Source organism: Vanessa atalanta, chromosome 16 (genome assembly GCF_905147765.1).
Source record: "Vanessa atalanta chromosome 16, ilVanAtal1.2, whole genome shotgun sequence".
NCBI classification, from domain to species: Eukaryota; Metazoa; Arthropoda; class Insecta; order Lepidoptera; family Nymphalidae; genus Vanessa; species Vanessa atalanta.
The window spans coordinates 1,717,823-1,744,332 of NC_061886.1; the positions used below are offsets into that span (position 1 = coordinate 1,717,823).

General features: G+C 33.4%; 2 protein-coding genes across 5 annotated transcripts; one reads left to right on the top strand and one right to left on the bottom strand.

The window, feature by feature from the left end:
- Window positions 1-1,743: 1,743 nt before the first annotated feature.
- LOC125070080 (fatty-acid amide hydrolase 2-like) lies at window positions 1,744-19,024 on the bottom strand. 4 transcript variants are annotated; one of them, XM_047679775.1, is made up of 12 exons: window positions 18,995-19,024; window positions 8,290-8,538; window positions 7,623-7,746; window positions 7,168-7,339; window positions 5,925-6,049; window positions 5,482-5,571; window positions 4,882-5,027; window positions 4,485-4,567; window positions 3,928-4,105; window positions 3,205-3,327; window positions 2,285-2,422; window positions 1,744-2,006 (listed from the first exon to the last, which is right to left on the bottom strand). In XM_047679775.1, the coding sequence occupies exons 2-12, from the start codon at window positions 8,512-8,514 to the stop codon at window positions 1,857-1,859; spliced, it is 1,554 nt and encodes a 517-aa protein (XP_047535731.1). In that variant the 5' UTR covers window positions 8,515-8,538; window positions 18,995-19,024; the 3' UTR covers window positions 1,744-1,856. The 4 variants fall into 4 exon arrangements, with proteins under 4 accessions (XP_047535731.1, XP_047535732.1, XP_047535733.1 ...); XM_047679776.1 differs by lacking the exon at window positions 18,995-19,024 and adding an exon at window positions 13,194-13,315; XM_047679777.1 differs by lacking the exon at window positions 18,995-19,024 and adding an exon at window positions 9,022-9,040.
- Window positions 17,810-26,060, top strand: LOC125070079 (phosphoglucomutase). The gene is made up of 10 exons (XM_047679773.1): window positions 17,810-18,161; window positions 18,496-18,577; window positions 20,167-20,366; window positions 21,899-22,055; window positions 22,522-22,710; window positions 23,100-23,300; window positions 23,527-23,734; window positions 23,913-24,096; window positions 24,722-24,801; window positions 25,700-26,060. The coding sequence occupies exons 1-10, from the start codon at window positions 17,922-17,924 to the stop codon at window positions 25,836-25,838; spliced, it is 1,680 nt and encodes a 559-aa protein (XP_047535729.1). The 5' UTR covers window positions 17,810-17,921; the 3' UTR covers window positions 25,839-26,060.
- The last annotated feature ends 450 nt before the right edge of the window (window positions 26,061-26,510 follow it).

Sequence of the window (26,510 nt, forward strand, 5' to 3'; positions counted from 1 at the left end):
ACGACACTTTAATCTTAACTGAAAATCGCTGATTCAACCGCTGACATGTAATGGGCTTCCCTATAACCGTTTACTTACTTGTAAGACTTGTGGCTAGGTATCATATATATCATGTGTTCTGGGTAGGCATCAATTACTCATCATATATAATACCGTCAAGCAGTATCTATATATAATACTCAGTACATATTGTTGTGCGTAAGGTACAACAATATGACATTAGTTGCAGAGGTGACAACACTACAGGTTATATATTTACCCGACCAATCCTAAAAAATACCAACTTCGTCCACATTTCAATGTTAAATTAATGATGAATACTAAAAAAAAGCATAATGGAGTTTTAAATTACTTTTATTCCACCGCAGTACTCATTAATGTAAATTAGCTTATCTAAAATACAACTTTTTGTTTTATTTAAAGTACTCTCAAGGTTTTTAACGCTCTTCATACACAGAGACACAATTTGGAATGCCTACAACTTATATTTAAGGTTGTTATAGAAAAGTTATTTTTGAAGAATAGTATTTATTAAAAATATTTTCTTATATTTATATACAAGTCTAGTCTACTTATCACTTGAAAATAATAATACAATAGAAATAAAATATGATAGAAGTATTCAATTTAAGGTTAAGGCCTGACAGTGATAATATCGTGGTATAGGAAGTAGCATGAGCTTCAGGTGAATTTTGACATTGCTTACTAGCCCAGTCAAAAATAGTAACGATTTTGTAGACATCAGCATGCTCCACAATAGTTTTGCAATAGACATCTTTTCAATATATACCACGAGAAAGATGAAAATATCAAATAACCAGTTACGATGACTTTATTTTTCAGTTTCGCGCTCGATATCTCAATAACCATCAATGATAGATTAAAAATTTAAAGGACTTAAATTGTAGCAACAAAAAAGTATTTTGTCATAATTCTCTTAAAACGCACAGCCGAGTTATTGTAAAAAAACGAAATTACCCTTTTTTCAAGATGGCGGCTACTCTAAGCCTTCCTACAATGTATCCAATAATCAGCCTTCTCGGTTTATGGATTCGAAAGAGGTTTTGCACTTTAAATTCTATATTTTATGTTTAAATCTTTCTTACTTACCGTGGATAAAAATGCTAAGCAATAGTAAATACGTTTTACGGTTATAATAAATCTCCTGCTCAGAGCTAAAGGAAAACTTTGCGAGGAATTCTGCTACTGTTGATTCAAAATCTGCTACACGTGTATTCAGCAGCCTGAGTTAGAGCACCATGGTGGAATATACTCCAAGCCTTCTTCTAAAAAGCTAACACAATATGATTGCATTAAAATAAACATGGCCGAGATGGCCCAGTGGTTAGAACGCGTGCATCTTAACCGATGATTTCGGGTTCAAACCCAGGCAGGCACCACTGAATTTTCATGTGTTTAATTTGTGTTTATAATTCATCTCGTGCTCGGCGGTGAAGGAAAACATCGTGAGGAAACCTGCATGTGTCTAATTTCAACGAAATTCTGCCACATGTGTATTCCGCCAACCCGCATTGGAGCAGCGTGGTGGAATATGCTCCAAACCTTCTCCTCAAAGGGAGAGGAGGCCTTTATCCCAGCAGTGGGACATTTACGGGCTGCTAATGCTAAAAAAAAAAAAAAAATAAACATCCTACTGTAATTGTAAAAACAAAACCTATTTTGTTCATAAAAAAATAATTTAATGGCAGTGTTATGTTATGTCAATAAATAAAAACAAAAATATATTTCGTATAAATTTACTTTTAACAGTCTTAATATAAGCTGACAATAATTGACCACATCGACCATAAAAAAATAAAAGCAAAAATCCATTATTGTATGTATTTATCATATGTCTAACTTGTTTTAACTTTACAAGCTGTTACGGCGCCACCAAATTCTGTTTCTAAGTATTTCGCAACGGTTAAGCAGAGAGCATCGTTATACGGCGCTGCTAATACTTGGATGCCAATCGGTAGATCTTGACTATTCTTTCCTATAGGTACCTAAAAAAATATATATTTCATTATAAAAAAAGGGATATACATGACACATAATTATTCAGCCCAAGATTAACGTTATTAAAACAATAAGTGATAAAATTGTAGATTTAAAAAATTACACATTTTAATTTTTGCTGTCGTCGTCAAAAAGCTTTTTACGTTAAAATCAATGTAGTTAAAAGTTTATATTTTTATTTTCATTGATATTAAAAAGAGCTTAAGTCGACATATCCGTCGTCTGAAAATGCCTGTCATTTTATGAAGAAAAAAATATTTTTTACCTGTGTAGCGGGACATTTTAGTGCATTGACGATAGCCCAGTATGCGAAGTTGTATGGACGGAAGAAGAACGAGTAGTGATAGGGAGCCGCTTGAGGCCCACTCGGAAATAGCAATACACCGTCATCTCCTAGCTTGGTCTGCAATTACATTTTAGTATTGACGTATAGGACTGAACTATACTGTATAAAGTTTTATTAAATATATTGTAACAATGTATTTATAGCAGTAACAGTTTTAAATTTACGTTATGACCTTTCAATATTTTTACATTATGTAAAAAAAAGGTCTGCAATGTATGATTGGCATATTGCATAAAATTCCAAGACTAGCGTTAAACGATAACTGAATTTCGTCGTTGCGTTTGCAAGTCTTAATTGTTATTTCAGTATGCACTTACTGTAAAAACAGTTTTGTGATAACTTCAATAATTTTTAAGTTTTAAAATTTAGCTATGTGACGTACATACATCGAAAGCTACATAAATTGAAATAACGATTAAAACGGCATAACAATCTAAAAATATGAAAAAAAACACAGCGACTTTTGCAGGCGCAACGACGATTTATTAGATATTGTTGACATAATATTATGTCCTAAAGAAGTTTTAACCAAGAACACTTATTGCGTTCGTTAATTTTATGATTAATTTGCATATCTGGACCGATAGATCTTTGGTATTGATTTCAGTATAACAAAAGGAATTGAAAATTACTAAGAGACTACTTTGTTAGAATCTGATCATTATGGCATATTTCAAAACAAAATCATGAGAAAACGTGTTAGCTGAAATTCCGTCAGAATATATCCACGAACAAAGTAGATGAGAATTAAGCATCAGTGGAATAAACTAGGAAGCCTCTCCTTTCTCTTTTCTTCTGCTCTCAGTACGCGACTTGCTAGTATTTAAAAATCTACTTACAAACAAATCATCCTTCAAGCTTTTCGTTATCTCCTCCGACCATTCCTCTTGAGGTTTTGGCAACACCTGCATTTCTAGTACACGTAATATGCTAAATAAGCAAAGCTTGCTGAGGCCGAGCATCTGAAACAATGTTAAAAATAATCTCGTCACAATGAACGTGTCTATTAACACGATCTATTATTTTATTAACACATTTTATAGCGCTATTAAAATTATGTTATAACAATAAATTTGGTACTAAAATTTATAATATAAATTACTGAAAATAATTGGTAATGTTTGTTGGAAATTTATAATATTTATTAAATGCCTACATAGTTAGTCTTACTTAGTACAAGTTCGGAATACAGGCATCCGAAATTCGTCGCAAACATTCAACTAAACGCTATTGGTTTAAATCTAGAGAGGTATTTGATCAGTCAAGCATCGGTTAGTCACAACAAAGTTTAATAATGAGTCTTTTTTATATAAAACGATCTATTAAAGAGTTTTTTTTAGTAAATCCTAACCATAAATTAGATAAGGAGCTGGCTATATCCACAGTTTACTGTATTAATATGTGACACTGGCGTACTTTTTATGTAGACCCGTTCAATCGGTGAGAAGTTCATTATTAATAATATTTTGTCATTACCCCTGGACTCTCCTTTGAGTATAGGTAAAACAAATTAAAAAAAATCATTTTAAATTATTTAAACCTTATAAATTATGAAAACATACCTTTTTGAATAGTTCTAGAACACCGTTCACTTTACCAGCGTTATTCGTTAACATTCTTGGAAAATCTTCCGGTTCCTTGGACATCCAGTAGCTCCAAATCTTGTACATATAGTTAAAGCCCTTGTGGTAGTAGGGCTGAACAGTTGTATTCAAGTTCTCATTGATTTTACAAATAACCCTGGAAAATTATGTGTTTTGGGAGGGTTAAGTAGAATATTAAGCTCGTTCCCTTAAGTTTCAGTTTTAGCTGAAGACTAAGAAATCCAACTTATTTTTACCATCCACCCATCAGATATTCTACGACCAAACAGCAATATTTAGTATTGCTGTGTTTCAGTTTGATGGGTGAGCGATCCAGTCTAAATAAAGGCACATGGAACATCTTAATTCTCAAGATTGGTTGGTTGCATTGGCGGTGTAAAGATTTCTTACAGCACCCATGTCTATGGGTGATGATGATATATACATGCCCGTTTGAGATGGTAGAGTATGATTTTGGCAAAGTTTATAATAGGTATTTGAAGGACGCCACACAGTGACATGATGAAAAAACTCACCTCTGCATAGCGTCTGTCATTTCTGGTCTCAAGGGACTCACAAGACAATCCTTACTGGTATCCAAATAATAAAACTTTATGTCCTGCAAATATGAGTACATGTTGTAAATGACAAGCATTATTATTTTATATTAAATGCAATTGATTACGTAAAAATTCAATTGAGTAAAAAAAATTAATTCGAGTATAATTGAACCAGCTCAAATAATTCGATACAAAAACTGGCTTTAAGTATTTTTTAGGCAGTTGCAACTGTTAACGCATTAGGATGAAATCCAAACTCTTCACTTTAACAACAGAGGAAGCCTATTCATCCATATCAAGAAAGAACGATATTTACTTTTACTTTAAGGGCAATATTTTTTATTGGAAAGTGGAAAGCATAAATAACAAAGACCTTTATATCTATTTTTCTGTCTAGCTTTAACAGGCTAGCTTTGTCTCCTGCGACAACTTTTGTCAATGGAGCGAGATCTTCAACGTGCTTCGATATGAACCCTAGACAGTACATGCTGTCTTCTTCACCTGTTCGATAGAAGGATCCTGAAACATAATCATTCGCTATTGAACTGAGTGCTTAGACAAGATGAAGGTTGAAATTTGTATCAACTAGAAAGTAGGTTCCGTTTTGAGTACGAGCGTCAGTCAGGGAACAGTCATTTTATGGGAAGTTGAATATCCCACTTCCCATTATCACATTTGAATATAATTCTATGAGAATGACAAACATGAGATCTTTCTCAGATTGATTGATTGATATCCATTCTTATGGATAGAGAAAACTGATCGACACCTTGAGATTTTATCTTGATGCTGCCTTTTATCCAATGTTGCTACTATCGTCATAATGTTGAGAATTCATTGTAAGAGACAGAAGACATTACTGCATTCCTATTTCATAGGAACTCGAATAGAGAACTCGCTTCATAACTCACTCGTGAACAATTTTTTATTCGTCAAAAACACTGAGTGTATCGACCTATGTTGTTTAAAGTACCTTTCGTGTTAGTAGTACCAGCCGTGGGATGGTGGCCGAATACTCCACAGTAAAAAGCTGGCATACGCGTTGAACCGCCAATGTCTGAACCTATAGAGAAAGATACTGTATATTTGTAATAATCTAATTTAAGTTTACTTTAATATTTACCCCATTTAATATAATTCAGACAGACTTATTGCGAACATTACTGAGGAAGGGTTGGTCCAATTTAGGTTTAATTATTTGGACTACGATTAAACAGGGAATTTACGACCATTCCACATGGTCATTATTTGTACAATATAGTATTTTAAATATTGTTTGTATTGAAGGACAAATATACCAAGTAAAGTCTGAACTAGTGCTGGCTTAAGGAGAACACCTAACGTTTAGCAGAAAACATAGAAACATTAATTTTTATTAATTAAGATTGAGACTATTATTAATAATCCGATACTTACATAAACTTACAATAGTAGCGTAGCTGGCAGTTAACGCAGCCTCAGCTCCACTCGATCCACCGGGAGTGCGCCCGGTGTGGTGAGGGTTGTTTGTCATACCATACACAGGGTTACGAGTTTCTTGCCTGTGAAATATCACGTTTACATATGGTAACAAGCCTGTTAATATCCCACTGCTGGGAAAAATCCTTCTCTAATTGCGAGAAGGTGCTCAAATGCGGGTCAGTGCATGAATTCATTCATAAGTGCATGAATTCAGTGGTGCTTGCAATGGCGGTTTGAACTCAGAATCATCGGTTAAGATTCATGTCTTATAGCCGTTTATAACTTTATTATATTACTTCATTTAAATATATTTTATTTAACTAGACTCTTACGAGCAATTTTATATTTTGTCTTTAATATTGTTGTATTGTTATTTTCTTCCAAATAAATCGGAGAGATAATTAGATGATGATATGATGTTAGAACGCGTGCATCTTAATTCGGGTTCAAACCCAGACAGGCACCACTGAATTTCATGTGCTTAATTTGTGTATAATTCATCTCGTGCTCCGCGGTGAAGAAAAACATCGTGAGGAAACCTGCATGTGTCTAATTTCAACGAAATTCTTCCACATGTGTTCCACCAACCCGCATTGGAGCAGCGTGGTGGAATATGCTCCACACCTCCTCCTTAAAGGGAGAGGAGGCCTTAGCCCAGCAGTGGGAAATTTACAGGCTGCTGATGATGATGATGATAATTATTTTCATTAAATGAATACGAAATAAAAAAAAGCGAAAATTATTAATTGGTAGAAGTAAAAGTATTCGCAGAACTTAATATAAGCAAACGCCTTGTAGAAAGAGATTTAAATTAATGATGCGCAGACAGAAGTTAGTTCTTGTCTTTATTCAATGATTTTTTGTCACGTGTGTATAAATATAATTATTTATATACATTGTTTTGAAAATTCTGTGATGCAACGATATTATCTATTGTTACTTTGTCAGAAACATCCCACAGAAAGCCTCGAGCTCTGAGATTGTAAGTACAGATCTCTTTTTGAAGAATAATATACTTTTTCTAATTTCATATAGAAGAAGCTTTAGAGTAATTCTCATACCTTGCAGAACGAAGGAATTCCTCTGAAGCTTCAATCGCATTTGACATTCGCAATTGATGTAAAAATGCGATATTAACATTTTCATCATTAAATTATATTTATTTGCATAATTCTGCATCATTATTATTTTTTCTTACCATATAAGCATTTCTGGTAAATTCGTACTAGCAATGGGTATAGCACCAGCTTCTTTTAGTCTTATGACAGCTTCACTGTCTGCAGTCGCCTTCTCATTGCGCCGGCACCAAAGACCCATTGTCAACGGCATTCCCTCTATACCCTGGCTCTCTTTTGCCGTGAATGGAACACCTGTTGAATAAAGCCATGGAAAATACAATATATAGATTACTTTATTATTACAAATAAATTAATTCACTTTTAATTTGGGTTTTTTACTTTTATATATGGAGAATTGGAGGATTATTCAAGAATTGTAAATAGTTATTATGTAAGGCCAACTTCGAAGTTCACATAATAACACTATCGTAAAATGGCAGCATGTTATGTGACGTATCATGAAATGTGGGTTTATACATTTCAGAAATGGGTTACGAAGTGAGTTTATACAGAGTAGCTTGGCTGATCTTCTTACCTAAGAACGGTTTATTCGCAAATTCCTCCGAGAGCCCATCAGCTATTTTTCTGTCAATTTCTCTCGCTTCCTTCAGTGCAGCATCATACCTATCCGCCGCTATTGCATTCAAATGTGGATTCACCTAGAAGAAGAAATAATTCATTATGATTTAACAAGATTTTAAATTTGTTTGCAATGCAGTTAGCACCAAATATTTCCACCGATTTAATTTATAAGATAATTATTTTCAAATTAATTTTGCATTTTTAAATCGATCAGCTTTATTAATGATTCGGAAAGTCCATTCTACCGAGAAGAACTTTCTCCTCGGTAGAATGCCGGTTTTTCTGTTACTAATAGTCTTTATTTAATATATTTGAAATAGTTTTGTTCTTCGTGCTAGTAGTCTGGGTAGTTATTAGATATTCCACCGTCAAAAAGTAATACTTCGTATTGATGTTTTCCGATTTGAAGGATGAGTGAGCCAGTGTAACAACAGACACAAGAGAGATAACATCTCCCAAGTTTGGTAGCACCAATGTCTATGTGTGTTGGTGACCACTTACTATCAGGTGGCCTATTTATTTTCCCTTACTTACCAATATTATATTTATCGGAGAAACTATTTTTGTACATTATGTTTGTGAATAAAAATTTAAGTAAGTATGTTATTTAATATTTCTACCTGCTTTATTCTCTCAATAACTGCTTGCACTAATTCCTCTGATTTCAACTCCTTTTGTTTAATCTTCCTCGCCAAACTCGTTGCGCTTTCAGCAAGGAATGCGTGTTTCTTCTCTACATTTGGTATGACAGCCTTTTTATTATCCCAATAGAGAGAGTAAAAGAAATCGACCACACTGTCTAAGAAGATTCGGATATAAACGCAAATCGTCCTTAGGAGATCCATGATTTTCTATCGCTTTTGGAAAATCTGTGAACAAAAAACCACTATAATTCTTACTATAAGTGTTTATTATATTATTATTAATAGATAAAAACCCGATTTCGCTCGGGTAAAATAAATAAAACTAAACAAATACGGTTTATCATTTATTTATAATTTATTGTGGATAAGGTTCTATTGAGTTTACCATACCCCTGCACCAAATTATTATTTGGAACGCACTTACTGAACGCACCCGATAACGTCAAACATGGCCGCCCGTTGAACTACAATCTATATGTCATTGAATCTTATGGATTTAATATCGAAATATCTTCGATTATACGAATTTTGGGGATATATATTGTCGGCTACAAAAATCATTATTCTTAACGATCTATAATTGTGGATAGGCTTTGATCGGTTCTATCGTAGATCTTCACCAAACTATTAATACAGATTATTTTTAAGTTAGACAAATTTGGGTCGATATAAACTTAACACTAATATGAGAAATAATTTCCATTCGACCATTAAAACGAGTTATGTAACGCTGCAACTGCATTACAACTTGATTACAACTTCGCGGTTAAGTATTAGGTAACGTCATGCGCGGTGAGTCAATATAATGTAGGCCTCAGAAAAAGTTGCACTCATTAAACTCGATGTAAACTAAGCATAATATTTACGTCAAATAGTTGCGTACCTACGTGTTTAAATAAAACCTTTTTGTTTTGACGTAGCCATATTGTCTAAAAATTTCCATTAAACTTGAAATATTTATTATTGCGACATATGTATTATTATTATTGTTGTTTATTGGTTTTTTTTGTGAGAAAGTTAATTTGTACCTAACGATTAATAGACAGATTTTTTTTTTGTTAATTATAAAATAGAACAGTTAGTCCTTATGATATCCAAAGTATATTTATTTTGATACAATTATTGTATAATATATAGATAGATCTTAGTGAAAAACTAATATCTACGTATAAATTATTGATTTATAGAATTATTAATATCTGTTGGTAAATAAAAAATATTTAATGAGAAGTTAAATTCAGCCATACGACGAGCGACTCCATCGAAATATTGAATAAATTCAAAAAGTTTTAATCGAAAAGATTTTTGAACTTTATCTTTTTCAATTTCGACTTTCGTCCATTTTACGGCGTCCTTTTTTATAATATAATTAATATAATGATAACTGTACCATTATGTCAACTTACAATTTTTGTAAACGGACATAAAAAAAATTGCTGCGATATATATACTTTTGTCAACTGTTTTTTTACTAAATGATATACGTCAGGAAGTATGTATAATTGTATACTCTCAGATATGAAAATTCATATAGCCCTAATGAGACTCAATTGGGATTCTTAAAAGGCTATATTTTTAATTTTCCAATCTTGATTTGACTTTAAGGGCTCACATATAATATAATGTGTCTTTGATACTGTAATCGTATTATTTTATTATAAGTAGGAATGCGTATGTTTATATGTGTAGGAATGTGACCATTAAGTTTTCTTGATAGCGAATCTTGACGTCTTTCGGTAAGATCGTTTGATGATATGATCTGTTACATGTATTGTTGTGCCCAGAACTGCTTGTTACCAGACCAATAAATCTTCGTAACGCATTCACTAGCTAATAAAAGAGTGTACCTTACGCAATTTTAATTAGTAATTACGAGATAAATAGGTCCTCGTAAAGTCATTGATTTCGACTGGACTCTGTCCAAACAATTCGGTTGAGAGTCCCAACGGATTATGAGACGAGAGACTGTAGGGTGCAGTATCTTCTGCGCAATTTATCCTTGAGACCGCCATGGCCACATTTCAGTCATGCGAATTATATATATATTGAGTTCTTAAATATAATATATATATATATTTAACAAATGTTGATTACGTTCATTAAGAAGGATTATTCTTAAAATCACGAACAGATTATCAATAAAGATACTTAAATTAAATTGTAATACTTACTTGCCTTGAGCATATACACTAGGAGTTAAGACAAATACACAACATTAGACGCGATATTATTGGTCGAAATCTTAAATAATCTTTGATGTTCATAATGACGTTAAGCTAATTCTAAGGTTTTATCTTTATTCCTTCTATTAGAATATCATATACTGTATAATAATATTAACAATTTAAAAAAAAAATAACGTAAATAACTGGTTTCATCACATTTATAATTATTTAAAGTCAAGGTTATTTTATCTATTGTTCTTCACAATTAATTACCATAAGCAATGTTTTCGTTAGAAAATTATAATCATGAAAACTAATATCAAAAAAATAGTTTATGAAATTTTGTCTATATTTAATTTTTTATTAAATATTTAACATGTCCTCGATTTAACCAAGTATATATATGTATAAATAATCTGTACGTGTGTATGTAAGTAAACTCCTTCTATGTTTTGACCGATTTCGTTTTTTTTGTGTACATTTGAGTCCCTGGATAGTTAAGATTGGATCGGGAAGATAGCGCTGCGATTGAGAAGTAATTTTTATTTTATTTTCAGTAGCGAATGTTCCTATATATCTCTTTCCGTCGGCGAAGTAACGACGCTTACTTCTAGTATACGAATTATATTGTGTCAGAGACAATCTCTCAGACCTAGACAGACTAAACTTCTCCTATTGCTAAATATTACAGTTCATCTAAGGTGTTCAGTACACTTTCATCAACGTTGCTAGATTTTATTTTGGGTAACAAACGATTTTGGGCTTTCGTGAATAAAATTTACAGATTATTTTAATTGGGCTTCAAATAATGTTTAATAATATTGTAGATAGAACTAGAGTCATACATAAATTATTTATTAAAGTGAAACCTCTTTAGAATCGTTGCGATTTAAAAACAGATGAAACGAAAATGCGTCACGACAAAGAGACAAAAAAATATATCTAATAAAATAGAAGTTTTTGTGTCTCTTTATCAGTTTAGCTTTCAAAGAATAAAAATGTGTCTTTATTGCCTCCTTACAGATAGTTACCTACTACTTATTGATATTTACCCGAAAATATACTTCATTTAAATATTTCTCTAATATTATAGATGAGCATCGTCGGGTAATCGCCGAAAAGTGGTATAAAGAACGTTCTGCACGGGACATATAAATTTTAATCAAAAAGGGGGACAGGCCCCCCAAAATCGGGACGTCTGGCAACATTATTACCATCCTACTGTCAAAATTGTAATATTTTAAATTTACGAAACACGGATTATAAATATAATGCCGAGTTTTTTATAAGAAATGCCCCATTTTAAGGAATTAGCTAATACTACACTGTATTGTTAGTAGGTACTATTCCTCAAGTTCAGAGCTTGTGTTATGAGTGGGGACCACACTAGCCCAAAGGGAATCGAACCAGCAGCTTTTTATACCGCTAGCTCGTAAACGTAGCGCATAGCGCTATTGACGCTTAAATTCAAAACATCTAGTATTATTATATAAGATTTTCAATTAACATGGATATTTTTATTACTAACAGTATTTAAAACGGGATATTTACCATGTTTTTTATTTTTATTTGGTGGAACTCGATATTTCGACATTATCTACACCAAATAAAAATAAAAAACATGGTAAATATCTAGTATTATCTCTTATACTCATCAGTATTATCTTTAGAACGTATATTTAATTTTTTGTGTCTTCCATTACTTACATTATATTCGGGCTTGAACCACGATAATACTTTTTTTATTGTTTTCAGTTAGAGCTGTGTCATAATATCATGGCCATGACGCCAAAGAGTAAATGGTATTTTAATGACAAATACGGTTTGGGTAGGATTTTGTTTAACGTATATGTCGTCAAACATATATGATTTCGTGGATTACTTTTATTAGTGCTTATTTGAATCCAGAAAAAATATATCAATATAATTATTTAATATAAAATTTATCTGTTAACAAGTTGTTGTTGTAATTTACTTTGCACCCCAATGCTGGTCAAAAATCTCCTCTCCATTCAAAGAGGTTTGGAGCGTCTTCCAAAACGCTGCTCTAATGCACCCGCATGATGGTGGACACATGATAAGTAATCGATTATTCGACACATACAAGTTTCATATGTTTCATTCATCGCTATGTTGTCCTTTACCGCCGAGCACGAGATGATAAAAGAAAATTAAGCTCGTACATGCACATATATTCATTGGTGCTTTGGTTTAAATCAACCTTAGGTTAAGATTCACGCTCTTACCACTGGAATGTTCCAGTGGTTCGGTGTCTCAGATTTACACTTAGACTTACTGTTCGACTATTTAATGTCAGTTAATTAATTAAATTAAATATACAGGTATCGATTTGTTGAAATTGTTGGCAATATTGAAATTTGTTTTAGTTATTTTTTTTATTACGTTAAATAAAATAACCAAAACATTAATTATATTTGATAAATATTAATTCCATTCTATCAGAATAGTTTATTGTAATTAATGTTGGAACTTGGATGACAGGAATTTCGAGTAATGACAAAATATTTTTAGTAAGTAATTTTACTTATACGTTGTTCTTGACCTGTTAAACGATAAATTATACATTCTATATTTTATAAAACTATTATACGTTCAAATATTATTATGAGTCAGTATGAACGGAAAATATTGTTTTTACATTAGAATACAATTTACAATAAGTGAAATATAATAATTAAATTTTCTAATACTCACTATTTATTATTGGTTAATACCCAACGATCCGATAATTAATAAGAACTCTTTTGACTATCGTAATTGTAAACAATAATTAATTTAAAAACCGAACGGACGACTGCCTACAGCGCAACTAAAATTGAACTGAACGCACGCGTAGGCATAATAAATAGTTAGTGAATGTATTTATCATTCATTCTATTAAGACGTATGACATTTATTATATATACGCGTGATACTAAAACATAAAAAATGTGATATTTTTTAAAAAGGTTGGTGAAATTATCTGCGTTATCTCAAGGATCATGCCCTTAAACATTAAACGGGGATTCGTAAATGTATGTTCCAGCAGTAACAAAATATAATACATACTATTTTCTACGATATTAAACACCTAATGGTAATGGTAATTGGACACTGTAAAAATATTAACCATCTCTAATATTTTCAATGCACCATCAACCTTGGAAACTAAGATGTAACGTCCATTATGTCCGTATTCTGTAATTGTACATAAGAATTCACTTCGTATCTCACTCGTGAGATGTTGACAATCGGCGTACGGTGATAAGCCATGTTGATACATGTATTTTTTTAAATTAATTTATTAATCGCGTATCACATTCTAAAACTCCACGCTCATGTTCTGCGGTGAGTTTAAAGTTTCTTAGAAAACTGCTTTCGTATTTTGCGGTACAATATCTATTGCTATTAAAAATAGTATCTACTATTTCATATCCTTCTGACGTATTCCGGCCAAAGCGGCCAATCTAAAGTGAGATTAGCTGAATATGCAGGAAAGAACTCAGTATACAGAAGAGTGCGTGCAAACATGACAAATCAACCTTACTAACTTAAAAACTTCAGGCTGACAATAAGAATAAGTTTTTCTCGAATGAAAGTTTCTGAATTTGGACGGTTCAAATTAAAAATGCCGATTTTGTTACATTAGTATCGTATTCGTATTACACAATGTACCTGCTATCTATATCCATAATACCTTCTACTTAGGTATTGCATGTAAACTCGTTTTTAGGATTCCGTAGGCAAATGGTACAAACGAAACTCTCTAATTTTGTGCGATGATCCGTCTGTACTTTAATTGGAGGTATTCTTTATGGTGCAGGTTTGAAATGGACCAACTGGTGATGAGTGATCACCGTTCAAAGACGTTGTCACTGTAAGATATAAAAATCAGGAATGGTTATAATAACTATTCCTTACATCGCCATTGCTCCACCAACCTTGGGAATTAAGATGTTACGTCTCTAGTGCAATCGGAGTAACTACTGAATGGAAATTCGTAAGGAAGCTGTAATCTTTTACCAGCTATGAAACGGTATAGTTCAATTAAAAAACCAAATATAGAAGAGGCATTACCATCTTTAGTATAGGGCACATGGGGCACGTGCCCAAGGTCCCCATCCTGAGAGGACCCCGAAGAACCAACAATTTCCTTCACACGTTTGAATTATATTTGGTTGTATATTTACGAAAGTGATATATTTGTCAGAAATAACTAACATATTTATCAAAAAAGGCTATAAAATAGCCATAAGATTGTACAACCAATCAGATTCCTACGAAGATACGAAAATTACCGCACTGTTTATTTGAACCTATACTTAAGGCCTGGCCATAAGTAAATTATTTGTGGTATAGTTTACATGGTAGTAAATATCTACCAAAAGGGTCCCAAATTCATGGGTGCCCAAGGGCCCCAGCATAGCTTGAGACGGCTGTCGGAGAAGAGGCTCACTATACATTTGGAATGAAATAAAAATCTCTGTCCATTTAAGCATGTGATATAGATAGATAAGTCAAGATAAATCATAATGTATATAACTTATTCATTTAAGACAAAACGTGGTCATGAAACGTGTGTCACTTTAAAAAATATATAAACTGGTAAAACTTGAAATCACATACAATAAAATAAACTTAAAATAAGATATACGTACTTATTTATTATATGGTTATGAGTTTTTAAGAAATAGCATAGAGATATATTTTCACTTATATGTTTTTTTAGCTTTTAAGTATAAGTTATTTACTTCGAGAAATACTATGACATAAGAATTTAATTCTGTTGTTATTAAAATTAACATTGTTCATGTGTAAATATACTATTATATTCTAAGTCCAACAATGTATGCTAACGAACAAAGTAGATGCAAATTAGTCTACATATAAAGTAAATACAAGTCTTAGACGATATTATCTAATAATTTAAGGCCAGGCTTATAAGTTTATTCTTCTAAGAAGTTGTCGGAAGCCAGGGTTAGGAAGTCGGCAATGCAGCAATTTACATTCCCGTGCCTCAGAAAGTAAAATCATCAGGGCATAGAGAGCACCTGTGTTTGGGCATATAGTTTGTTGCTAAAATATTTACAATAACTAATATATATATATTTGTATGTAACAGTGTGCTTTTTTTTGCTCTTGTATTAATTTATTTTTGTTTTAGACCTATAAACGATCGTCCTCACACGGACGGTACAAAATGTCTTTTGCATTATATCCGCCTTTTGCAAAATATATATTATGTGCTATATAGACGTAAATACTTAAAATATTTTCTATACTAAATAGTTGGCTAATAAGTTGGGTCGTTTAAGCTCAAATTCGATCAGGCGGATACTGCTTTTATTATTTTAAATACTTGATATATTAATGAAATAACCAAATAAATATATATTTCAATGGACTAAAAATAATTATTTACGGTCTATATTAATGGTAAAAGTTCTTAATCACTACGGAACTCTTCACAGTGCGTAAACCGACACGCACTTTGCCGATATTTTTAATTATCAAGGTGACGCGATCAAAGTTCATGGTTGAGGGCACAACTTTATAGCAACTAACTACTAAGTAATTATGCAATTAACTATTTTATAATTAAATAGCGTCAGAATAACGTATGACTGGAAGACCGAAAAAGGGTTGTCACGTCTCCTGCTACCTTATATTATACACATCATTATATTACGCACACATCTACGCTCGACACTTACCAAACGTCATACGACATGCGTGTGCGTGTACTTAGTGGCCAACCGTTGGCCACATTTTTTTTACAACGCGTTAGTTTAGAGCTTTGACAGCATATAAATAATAATCAAATTTGCTGTGATTTGTTTTTGATTTTTTTTTAAATAATATGTTTTGTGTTTCTTTCGCCGATTCTTCGCATAACCGTGGTGTTTCTTTCAGAACCGATGATAAATTTATATTTCGTATCTCAATCTCACTCGTGAAATATATATTTTTTTTTATTTTGGGTTTTATTTGTGCCCTCTTACAGATTATTTTGCCAATGTCACGTGCGATGGAGAAGACACGATGGAGATTGAACGGTACGGTCGAGATGACAGGCTTAATTCAATTTTAACTCGTGAAATGTTGAAAGCTGACAATAAATTATTTTATTACGCATACCCTTTATAATCTATACCAAATGTTATAATCATTATGAGATTATTATAGTCATTGTTCCATATCACTATCTGAGATTACACAATCGTGTTCTGCAGTGAGTTCCTAGTTTGTTGTTACAGAATAGATCTACGTAACAATACGGTTTGTTTTATAAGCAACTAGCGAATTTAGCTTATTTTAAATACTAACTACTATTTTTTTGTTGCCATAGGTTTGATACTACTCCATATACTGAAGGTACGCTACATTATGGCAGAAGTAACAACAGCTTGTAAAGTCCAAGAAAACGACTTAAAAAATCATTGAACACGCAACTGTTTCAGCATGTTTTATGATAAAGTGAGAAGCATAATATTTATAACTTTTCATTCTATCTAAGTACCTTGTTATGCTTCCCTGGATACTGTCTGAAACACGAAACCAGTTAATATTTTACGCTTTCTTAGCGCAATACTTTCATTTTGCTTAAAAAAAGTATTTATACGAAATCAATATTTTTATTGAGAAACGACTAAGCTACATATTCTATTTATTTGAAAGTGTTGTCTGATTTCTTCTATCGTACCCTGTCTAAAGCTTTATGATTTAAAGATACATAAAACACTAGAAATCTTAAAAAACATTGCTATTATTCTTTAAATTAAAGTTTTTCAGACAATCAGCACTAGTCTCATCCCTTTAGTGAAATTATTTATCTTATTATATTAGAATAAATACTAAAACCCGTTAGATCAAGTGTTTTATCACCTTTCCAAATAATAACTAGGTATGAGTTTACTATTAATAAGTCGAAGTTCTAATTTGTGGCAGTTTCCATGACGCAACACAACAATCTTAAAATATGTTTACATTTTCTTTTATTTTTCACTTCCTTTCCATTTATCCTACAACGTTTTATCGCACTACCCCCAGGCCCAACGCTCAAAATAAAAATAAATACCTAATAAGCATTTAAATTTGCCGGTCTCCTTATCTCATAATCGTACAATGAAGATCAAAGCTTTAAAGAGTTGTCATAAAATGAATTCATATTTTTTTTACAAATAGTTAATATTATATTAAATACATTTATTTCAAATTACTATTTACTTTTAAAATTTTATAAGAGTAAGTTTAAAGTTATCATCAAAAAACGGAACGTAGTTTCACCGACCTTGCTTTGACATTGTATTGACATGACAGCTATTGTAGTATTGCACTCGTATTTAATTTGACCTTACGACCGTGATATCAGGTTCATATTTACGAAGTGGTTAGCTAAGATACTTCGTCTGAGTCCCTAGAATATTCTTTCATTCATAAAACATGTCTAATATCGTAATAGTTAACACAAATCCTTACGAGGGACAAAAGCCGGGAACTAGTGGTTTACGTAAAAAAGTTAAAGTATTCCTTCAAGAAAATTACACTGAAAACTTTATACAGAGTATTTTGGATGCTAATAAGAATGCGATAGTTGGTTCTACGCTGGTTGTCGGTGGTGATGGCAGATACTTAGTAAAAGAAGTCGTTGATAAAATCATAAAGATATCAGCTGGTAATGGGGTAAGCTGTAAAGTTTATTAAATTCGTCAAAAATTATTTGTAGTAAATGTGAAATTTGGTTTGAGTCAAATATTTTCGTAAGTTTTCTTTTTTTTTGTCGTGATACTATAATAAAACTTCTATTCCATTTATAAACAAAAAAATAATTTTAAAATAATTAATCTTTTAATTTCCACTCTGTACACCATGATAACTGAAATCAGGTCAGGAATTTATCAATCATTATAATAATAATTTGTAGTATAAAATTTTTAAGCATATTTATTTTCAATATCTTTTCCAAAACTTTTGCTGGTATGATGGATTTCAATTCTATTAAGTATATCTTTTTTAGGTAGCAAGACTGCTCGTCGGTCAAAGTGGAATCCTTTCCACACCAGCTGTATCTCATATCATCAGGAAATATAAAACCTTGGGTATGTGTTTTAGAATAATCATAAAAATGTAAAAAAAAAATCACAAAATCTCTGTTACAATTAAAACACAGAATATAAACCATAAACTTCATAAGACACTGTTTGATCTTTAAAACAGATCTTTTCCAGGTCTTAAGAAGTAACAAAAACAATTATTGTTTAAGGAAAATTTAAATACAAATAAGATTTACAAGTTAGAGTGTACATGGTCTTGCTTAAACAATCTTCGAGAAATTAAATCAACCACAGTAATGTTTTTAGTTGCAGTGGTGCATAACCACTGATCTTCGGAACTACGATGTTATGTCCCTTCTGCGCACTATGGCACGCGTGGCTATCTCACTCTTTAGACTGAAACAGCAATATTGAATATTGCTGCTTGGTGTTATAATATATCACAAGGTTGGTGGTACCTACCTAGACAAACACCCGTCATGGTAGGGCTTCTACCACTAAGTAACAAAATAGTTACTTATGTATAAAATATGGATATATGTTACTGATATTACACTGCTACTGATTTTCTCAGTTACACAAATATATAATATTTTTCAATAGGTATGTTAAGTATCAAGTTTCCTGTACAAAAAAACATGATAATTTTATTGATGTAATCAATTTAATGTTAAAATATACCGAGTATCTGTAATATAATTGTTCTAATTATATATTTTATCCTTATCTATGATAAAAGGTGATGAATGTAGATGTTTTAATGACAGTAAGAATACTTAAAAACAGTGCTTCTATTGTAAATAATGTCAAAATGAATTTGACTGTATTAAAGGGCTTTTTGAATGTTCCATGTGACTCCGATACTTCAATGGTATACGCCTAGTAATGTAAAACATTCACTGGAACATCTTTTGTGCTATTGACTTATACAGTTTATTATATATATAAGCAAAATGGAGGTAGTATTATCCTTTAGTTTGGTCATTATGTATAATTTTTTAGTCTGTGTCATTGGTATAGTGGCCAGTGGTATAAGGCCAGATTCTAAGACCCCTGGGTTCAAACCCAAGGTTGATCTGAATTGGTATTGTAAGAAAATGTGGATTTTCTTTCGAAAGATTCTCAGTGACTGCTCAGAATCTGGAAGTTGGACGTAAAGCCGTTAGTCCTGCGCCTCAACTCTTTCCGCTCATGTCGGATTGGCCATCCCATCAGATAATGAGAGTGCACCTGTGGACAGTGCGCAAGTGTGTGCGGTTACACACACTTGCGCACTGTCCTGCGTAGTTAGTTAGTTTCTCTTGAGATTGGCTGCCTTGGGCAAAATCAGGAAGAAGTCATTATTTGGGTAAAAACCAAACTAAAACCCATGAAGCAGTTTTACTCGCGGTTACCGACCATTGTTTATTAAACAATGAAAATAACAATATTTCAATACTGTTTTACAACATAATCAACATCTTTTTATTATTAAACATTAAATCAATAAGATGAATATGTTTTGATACCTAATTTTTATTTCTGCTATTTTTATACTGAATTATGTTCTTTGGGATAATTGTAATAGAATTTTCAAAAGAAAAATTAATCTTTAAAAATACTAACTATTTAAAATGACTGATTATTTCAAACAGGTGGCATTGTACTTACCGCTTCGCACAATCCTGGCGGCATCAACAACGACTTCGGCATCAAGTTCAATTGCAACAATGGTGGCCCAGCGCCTGATGGTACCACCAACGAGATATACAAGCTAACAACGGCGATCAAACAGTATAAAATAGTTCCAGACATTAAGTGTGATATTGAGACCATTGGAGTGCAAAGATTTAAGGTGGGTCATTATCTAGAAATAGGCCATTTCACAGACCATGTTAATGTTAACCAAACCTTACATTGCCAATGCGCCATCGACCTTGGGAAATATTATGTCTTCTGTACCTAGTTACACTGGCTCACTCATCCTTCAAATCGACACACAACAATACTAAATATTACTATTTAATGGATTTTTAGAATACATGATGAGTATTTTTGGTACCTACCCAAACTGGCTTGCACAAAGTTATTTATTTAAGGACGGTGAAGTGTGGTGCTGTCAGGTGGAAAAGGATTTAAGAGCTGGATTCCAATATACGAAGAGATGATACTTTTTCATGCGCAATTGATGAATGCGCTTAGCAATATTTCCATAACTTCCATTTAAAATTCGTGTAATAGAATTGTCAATGAAGAGTAATTGAAAGGCGTCCCTATAAAACGCTTCATGAGATTCGAATTCACATGAGAGATGTGTGTGGTGTGTGACGTAATGACTTACAGGAAAACCTTTAACGGCTCGTTACTTGTAACTCAAAAACGATCGGTTGCTGATAGTGATTACGGTACAATGACGATTTAATAATGAAACTCTGTAGGTTCCGTACGAGATGCACAATTATAGATGATTATATTTTACTCCACTACACATGACAAATCTTATAAATATAGTTTCGGTACTGTAAAACAAGTCATCAAAATGTATAAAACGTCGAATCAGGAGATATTTGTGCAAATGTAAATTCTGTAACGTCATGAAGAGTTGTACTTCTCATATGTCAAGTCATGTAATTATGACTGTCGGTACAAATACAGTATATTTACTAACTTCTGATTTGTGACTGGATAATGTGCAGATCACGTTCTAGATTTAAATTTTCGGGAGTAAAAAAAATCATGTTACTGCTTATAATTTCGGAAAGAAAGTTAAAAATTACGTTTAAGAGCGCTTATTCCATATTCATTTTTTACGCTTGTATGTGTATAATGCATATATGTGTATAAGCACAACTACTATAGTCAAGCCTATCGATATAAAGCGTGATATTATTAATTATATATAACAAAAATTATATAGGAAATTAGGAATACATTTTTTTTTATCAAAAGATTCTAGTGAAGGCTATCTCTAGGCTCGTTTATGTAGTGCTTACAGAAATAACTTCTAACTCATTTTTATAAGTGAAACAGCGTTTGATTTATAGTAAAAATTGAAATTATTGAAAACAAAATAAAAAAAATTGACAATTGTCAGTAAAGTTTATTAAGGATTTTTTATATACATTCTATTAAAAAGAGACTAAACTTTATACAGTATTTTTTGTTTGAGTAACTGATAATTTTTTGCCTCACAATCCTTTTCAAAAGTATCGTAGAAACGGCATGAGGGCTCTTAACACAGGATGAGTTTTTACTCGTTCCAAATTCCTGTTAAAAGTGTGACTAAACCTTTGTTCACTTGTGTTTGCGAACACTCATTCACGACACTGTACTATATCTTATTCGTAATAAGCTAGAAGCATATTTAAAGATAATATATTATTCTAGGTGGCGGACAATGAATTCGTCGTGGAAATAATAGATCCAGTAAAGGACTATGTAGACTATATGAAGGAGATCTTCGACTTTCCGAAGATCAAGTCTCTCTTGCAGGGCTCCGAGCAAAGGAAACCGTTCAAAATTCTCATCGACTCGATGAGTGGAGGTAAGGTATTAGTATAACGAGTGACTTTAACTCAAGGGTCATCTAAGATGCCTACGATACACACGTAAAAACTATACGATTATATTTTAATTTATTTCTAACTAGCTGAACCTGCGGCTTTACCCGTGCAAAATTTATAAAACACAAACTGAATACCCACGTTTTATCCCCTCAAGGGTGAAGTTTCGTAAAATAAATAAATAATAAAACCTACCCGCCAAATTTCAAGTTTGTACGTGTTGTAGTTTCTGAGATTTCGTGATTAAAGTCAGTGAGTGATATTTCGCTTCTATACACATGTATAGATTAGGGTTATATGAGAATATGTCGATGACATACTCTCTACTTCGAATTTGCTACTCAAAAGAGAATAATTCCTTGATAAATAAAGAATTAGAAATTGTAAAAAATGGCTTGACCACAACAAGGAGTATATTTGAACGTATATCGCCGTATGCACGGGCAGTGACGGGCCCGTACGTGCGGCGCATCTTCGTGCAGGAGTTGTGCGCGGGGGAGGGCAGCGTGCGGCGCGCGGAGCCGCTGCCGGACTTCGGCGGCGCGCACCCCGACCCCAACCTCACGTACGCCGCCGACCTCGTGGCCGCCGTGCAGCACGGGGACTACGACTTCGGGGCCGCCTTCGACGGCGACGGTGAGCCCAACTGGAAGGACTCGTGGCCCTATTTTAGTTTCACTTACTTTTTTTACAAATTACACTAAATTTGGAGACATAATTAAAAATTAATGGTTTCTAATTTTATTTGCAATGAATTCTTATTAACAGTAATATTTTATTAACATGATTGCATTTTTTTTGTAGTTAAAAACATGGACGCTCTCTTTTTAGTATTTAGTTTACTCGGAACTAACTTATCGTTGTGACCAAACGATAAAAGAGAAAATCAAAGAAAGCTAGAGTAGGTTACTCTAAAACTTCCATCTGAGGAAAGAGCGCTCGAGAGCTCCCGTAGTTGCCGTCCGGGACGAGGCCACCCCATCGGGCTCAGGGCTCGCTCGCGAGTGCACGTGGGTGTGTTGCAGGCGACCGCAACATGATCATCGGGCGCGGCGCGTTCTTCGTGACGCCGTCCGACTCGCTGGCCGTGCTGGGCAGCCAGCTGCAGCACATCCCGTACTTCCAGCGCTCCGGCGTGCGGGGCTTCGCGCGCAGCATGCCCACGGCCGCCGCCGTGGACCGCGTGGCGCGCGACCTCGGCCACGAGATGTTCCAGGTGCCCACGGGTGAGCTCGACTCTTCCATGTTCTTCGATTGTTCCATGTATTCGCTTCAGGAAGGTTTTGGTGGCTTTGACACTCTGATTGATGTCACCGAGTTTGGAATCCTCTGATGATGACGTTTCCCTGCTCAGACGCTATGGCTCGCGGTAGCTAATTCTCTTTTTCGGAAGAAGGCCAATCCCACGCGTACCCGTTCGTATTAAATCCTGACTGACATAAAATGACTCAGGCTGGAAGTACTTCGGCAACCTGATGGACGCGGGGCGGCTGTCGCTGTGCGGGGAGGAGAGCTTCGGCACGGGCTCCGACCACGTGCGGGAGAAGGACGGCGTGTGGGCCGCGCTGGCCTGGCTGTCCGTGCTGGCCGCCAGCGGACTGGCCGTGGACCAGTTGCTGCGCAACCATTGGCAGAAGTACGGCCGGAACTACTTCACCAGGTATGTAACAAACAGCGCTCTTTAATTTTGTACAGAAGTTAATTTGCTTTGCTTACACAATCGGAACTAATTTAATTAAAAATAATTAAATATTGGCGGGAAAAGGATTCAAATAAAGTGTAAATGTCAAACACCATTATAATTATAAAATTTACCATTATAAAATTTTTCGTCTCAGATACGACTACGAGGAGTGCCCCAGTGACCCCTGCAACGAGATGATGCAAGAGCTGGAGAAAAAAATAACTGAGGCTGGATTCATTGGCTCGAAGCACACGTCAGGAGACAAGACATACGTCGTGGCTGAAGCGGACAACTTCTCCTACATGGACCCCGTGGACCGCAGCGTGGCCATGAAGCAGGTAATAACGAATCGAACGAATCTGGTTGTCAAAAATATTCACTTGTAATTTATTTTAGACAGACAGACAAGATTCAAGATTCGAGCCAAAATGCCAAGATTGGCAAGCAAATTTATCCGAAAATTTCGTTATTAAAGTCGTGAGAAAACACCATTTTTTTATGTCTAATATGTGTTATCACACTATGAAAGAAAACCTGAACTTACCACTATAATTATCGATGTCACTATTCAAATCACTACTGCACACCACGACAATCGATTACCTAAGTTAGTCATATGTTATATCACAGAAAACATCGTTGGTCCTATAGTTATGTATAGCCTCTTCCAAGGGAAGTAGGAAAAAAATTTAACAAAGTTTTGATTTCCATATTTCATGCAATTTGCTAATAACTCAGCTATATTGTGTACTACTAAGAGTTCATGATTACTATATATTTATTTATAATAAAACACCATTACACTTAACTACTTATTTCCACTTTTATTTTACAAAATCCAAATAAAACTATCGACGTTCAAAACGCCATTTTTTTGCAAATCCATAGTGAATATCAGTAATATTTTTTCCTCTTATGGTTGGAATAAAGTATATATTAAACTACGTAACAAAACTTTTTTAGGGACTACGTATCGTATTTGAAGATGGTTCCAGAATAGTGTACCGTCTCAGTGGAACAGGCAGCTCCGGAGCCACTGTGAGGTAAGATTATATTTTAATTTATTAATTCATATTGGATAATTTGACAGCCGTATAGAAACTGACTCACATCCAATTATAGTTATTCTATCGTGCTTACTCTATAGAAATATAAGCATCTGAAGAAACACTAGATATATTTTTGTTATTTCATAGAGGTAGGCTGTCTGGCAAACCACCTGATGGTTAGTTGTCGTCACTGCCCATAACATACTGGTACTGTAATTCATCCTTGGGAACTAAGATGTTAGGACTCTGGCTGTCACCCTTCAAACCCGAAAACAACAATACTAAGAGTTGCCGCTTTGTGATAACATATATGATGAGTGGGTGGTACCTACCACCATGTCTCCAATTTTTTACTCGTTTTTAAGGTTAAGAGTTAGTTTTAGTTTATTATATTGAAATTAAAATGTTCTCTATGAGAAGAGTTTACGCTGATTGATTTAAAAAAAATTATATATAGAAAAAAAATTGTACAATAAATTTTAAATGGAACAATCTTATTTATAAAATATTGTAAGCATTCTTGTAATAATTATTATAAACTAGTTTCGCTTGCGTGTGAGCGGAATGGGTTTGGTGCAAGTATTAGAGTTTTAAAGTGGTGTTGGCTGTGTGGTATTTCGTATACTATAATCTACCTCTGTGTTAAGTTTCGTTCAGATTTGTTCAGCGGTTCTGGCATGATTGAGTAACATCCATTTATCTATTCAAGCATTCTCATTTATAAATATTAGTAAGACTAGTTTAAAAAAATAGTCATATTAATACAAAATAAGCACTAAAGGCAGCGAGTAGTCTAAAGCTTAATCAAAAAGGTAGTTGATAAAAATTAACAATTATTATGTGTCAAAACTATCTCGAATAAATTAATAATTAAATCTTATGTCAATATCAGATTATACATAGACTCATACGAAGGTAAGGACGTACTGGGCGACGCTCAGCTCATGCTGCGCCCGCTCATCCAGCTCGCCCTGGAGCTGGCGCAGCTGCCGCGGTACACCGGCCGGGACGCGCCCACCGTCATCACATAGACACACCTCACGAGTGTGCTCCGAATCGATCGCCCAAAGTGTAAATAAGAACCAAATAAGATTTTATAATCTGTTTGAAAAACGATGTAATATTTTTTACATTAAAGTAATACGGTACGTAAAACAATCATCACCCTCAGGTCACACAGGTCACGTGCTACGTAAATAACCGGTTTAAACTAAATTAATCTGGAATCAATGATAAGGTTATTAAAGTGTTGTTCAAATGTAAGAAAAAATGTCATACGCCACTATTTTTTTTTTTTTACATATTTAATATTTAATGATAAAGGTAACTTAAAGTAAAGTTTAGATGTATACCAATCAATATTAAATATATTATTATTAATATGATTCGAATACTATTATCATTTATATATTTTTTTTTGTTTTTGCCATTCATTGGTCATTTATAACAAAACGACTTGTCTCTCTTTCTATTCTATATTTTCTGGCACCGTTGATCCTTTTTTTTTATTTTATTGTAGATAGTTATATGAAGGAGAGAGAATGGTTCTCAAAAAGTTTTTCAACAAAACCAAATCATAATTTTTATTTTTGTCCATGTTTGTCGTCGATGATCTTCAAAATTCATATGATATTTAACATAAAGTTTTCGTACATATTTAATGACCCCCTTGATGATAGAGTGTAATTCCTGAGTTAGTATGT

What these genes read in the sequence shown, in the direction of transcription:
- LOC125070079 (XM_047679773.1), top strand. Translation starts at nt 17,922, where the DNA reads ATGTCTAATATCGTAATAGTTAACACAAATCCTTACGAGGGACAAAAG. An exon ending in TTGGAGTGCAAAGATTTAAG is followed by an intron (nt 20,367 to 21,898) that starts GTGGGTCATTAT and finishes ATATTATTCTAG; the next exon opens with GTGGCGGACAATGAATTCGT. An exon ending in CATCGACTCGATGAGTGGAG is followed by an intron (nt 22,056 to 22,521) that starts GTAAGGTATTAG and finishes ATGCACGGGCAG; the next exon opens with TGACGGGCCCGTACGTGCGG.
- LOC125070080 (XM_047679775.1), bottom strand. Translation starts at nt 8,514, where the DNA reads ATGGATCTCCTAAGGACGATTTGCGTTTATATCCGAATCTTCTTAGAC. An exon ending in TTACCAGAAATGCTTATATG is followed by an intron (nt 6,050 to 7,167) that starts GTAAGAAAAAAT and finishes GATATTTCACAG; the next exon opens with GCAAGAAACTCGTAACCCTG. An exon ending in TGGTACTACTAACACGAAAG is followed by an intron (nt 5,028 to 5,481) that starts GTACTTTAAACA and finishes ATTATGTTTCAG; the next exon opens with GATCCTTCTATCGAACAGGT.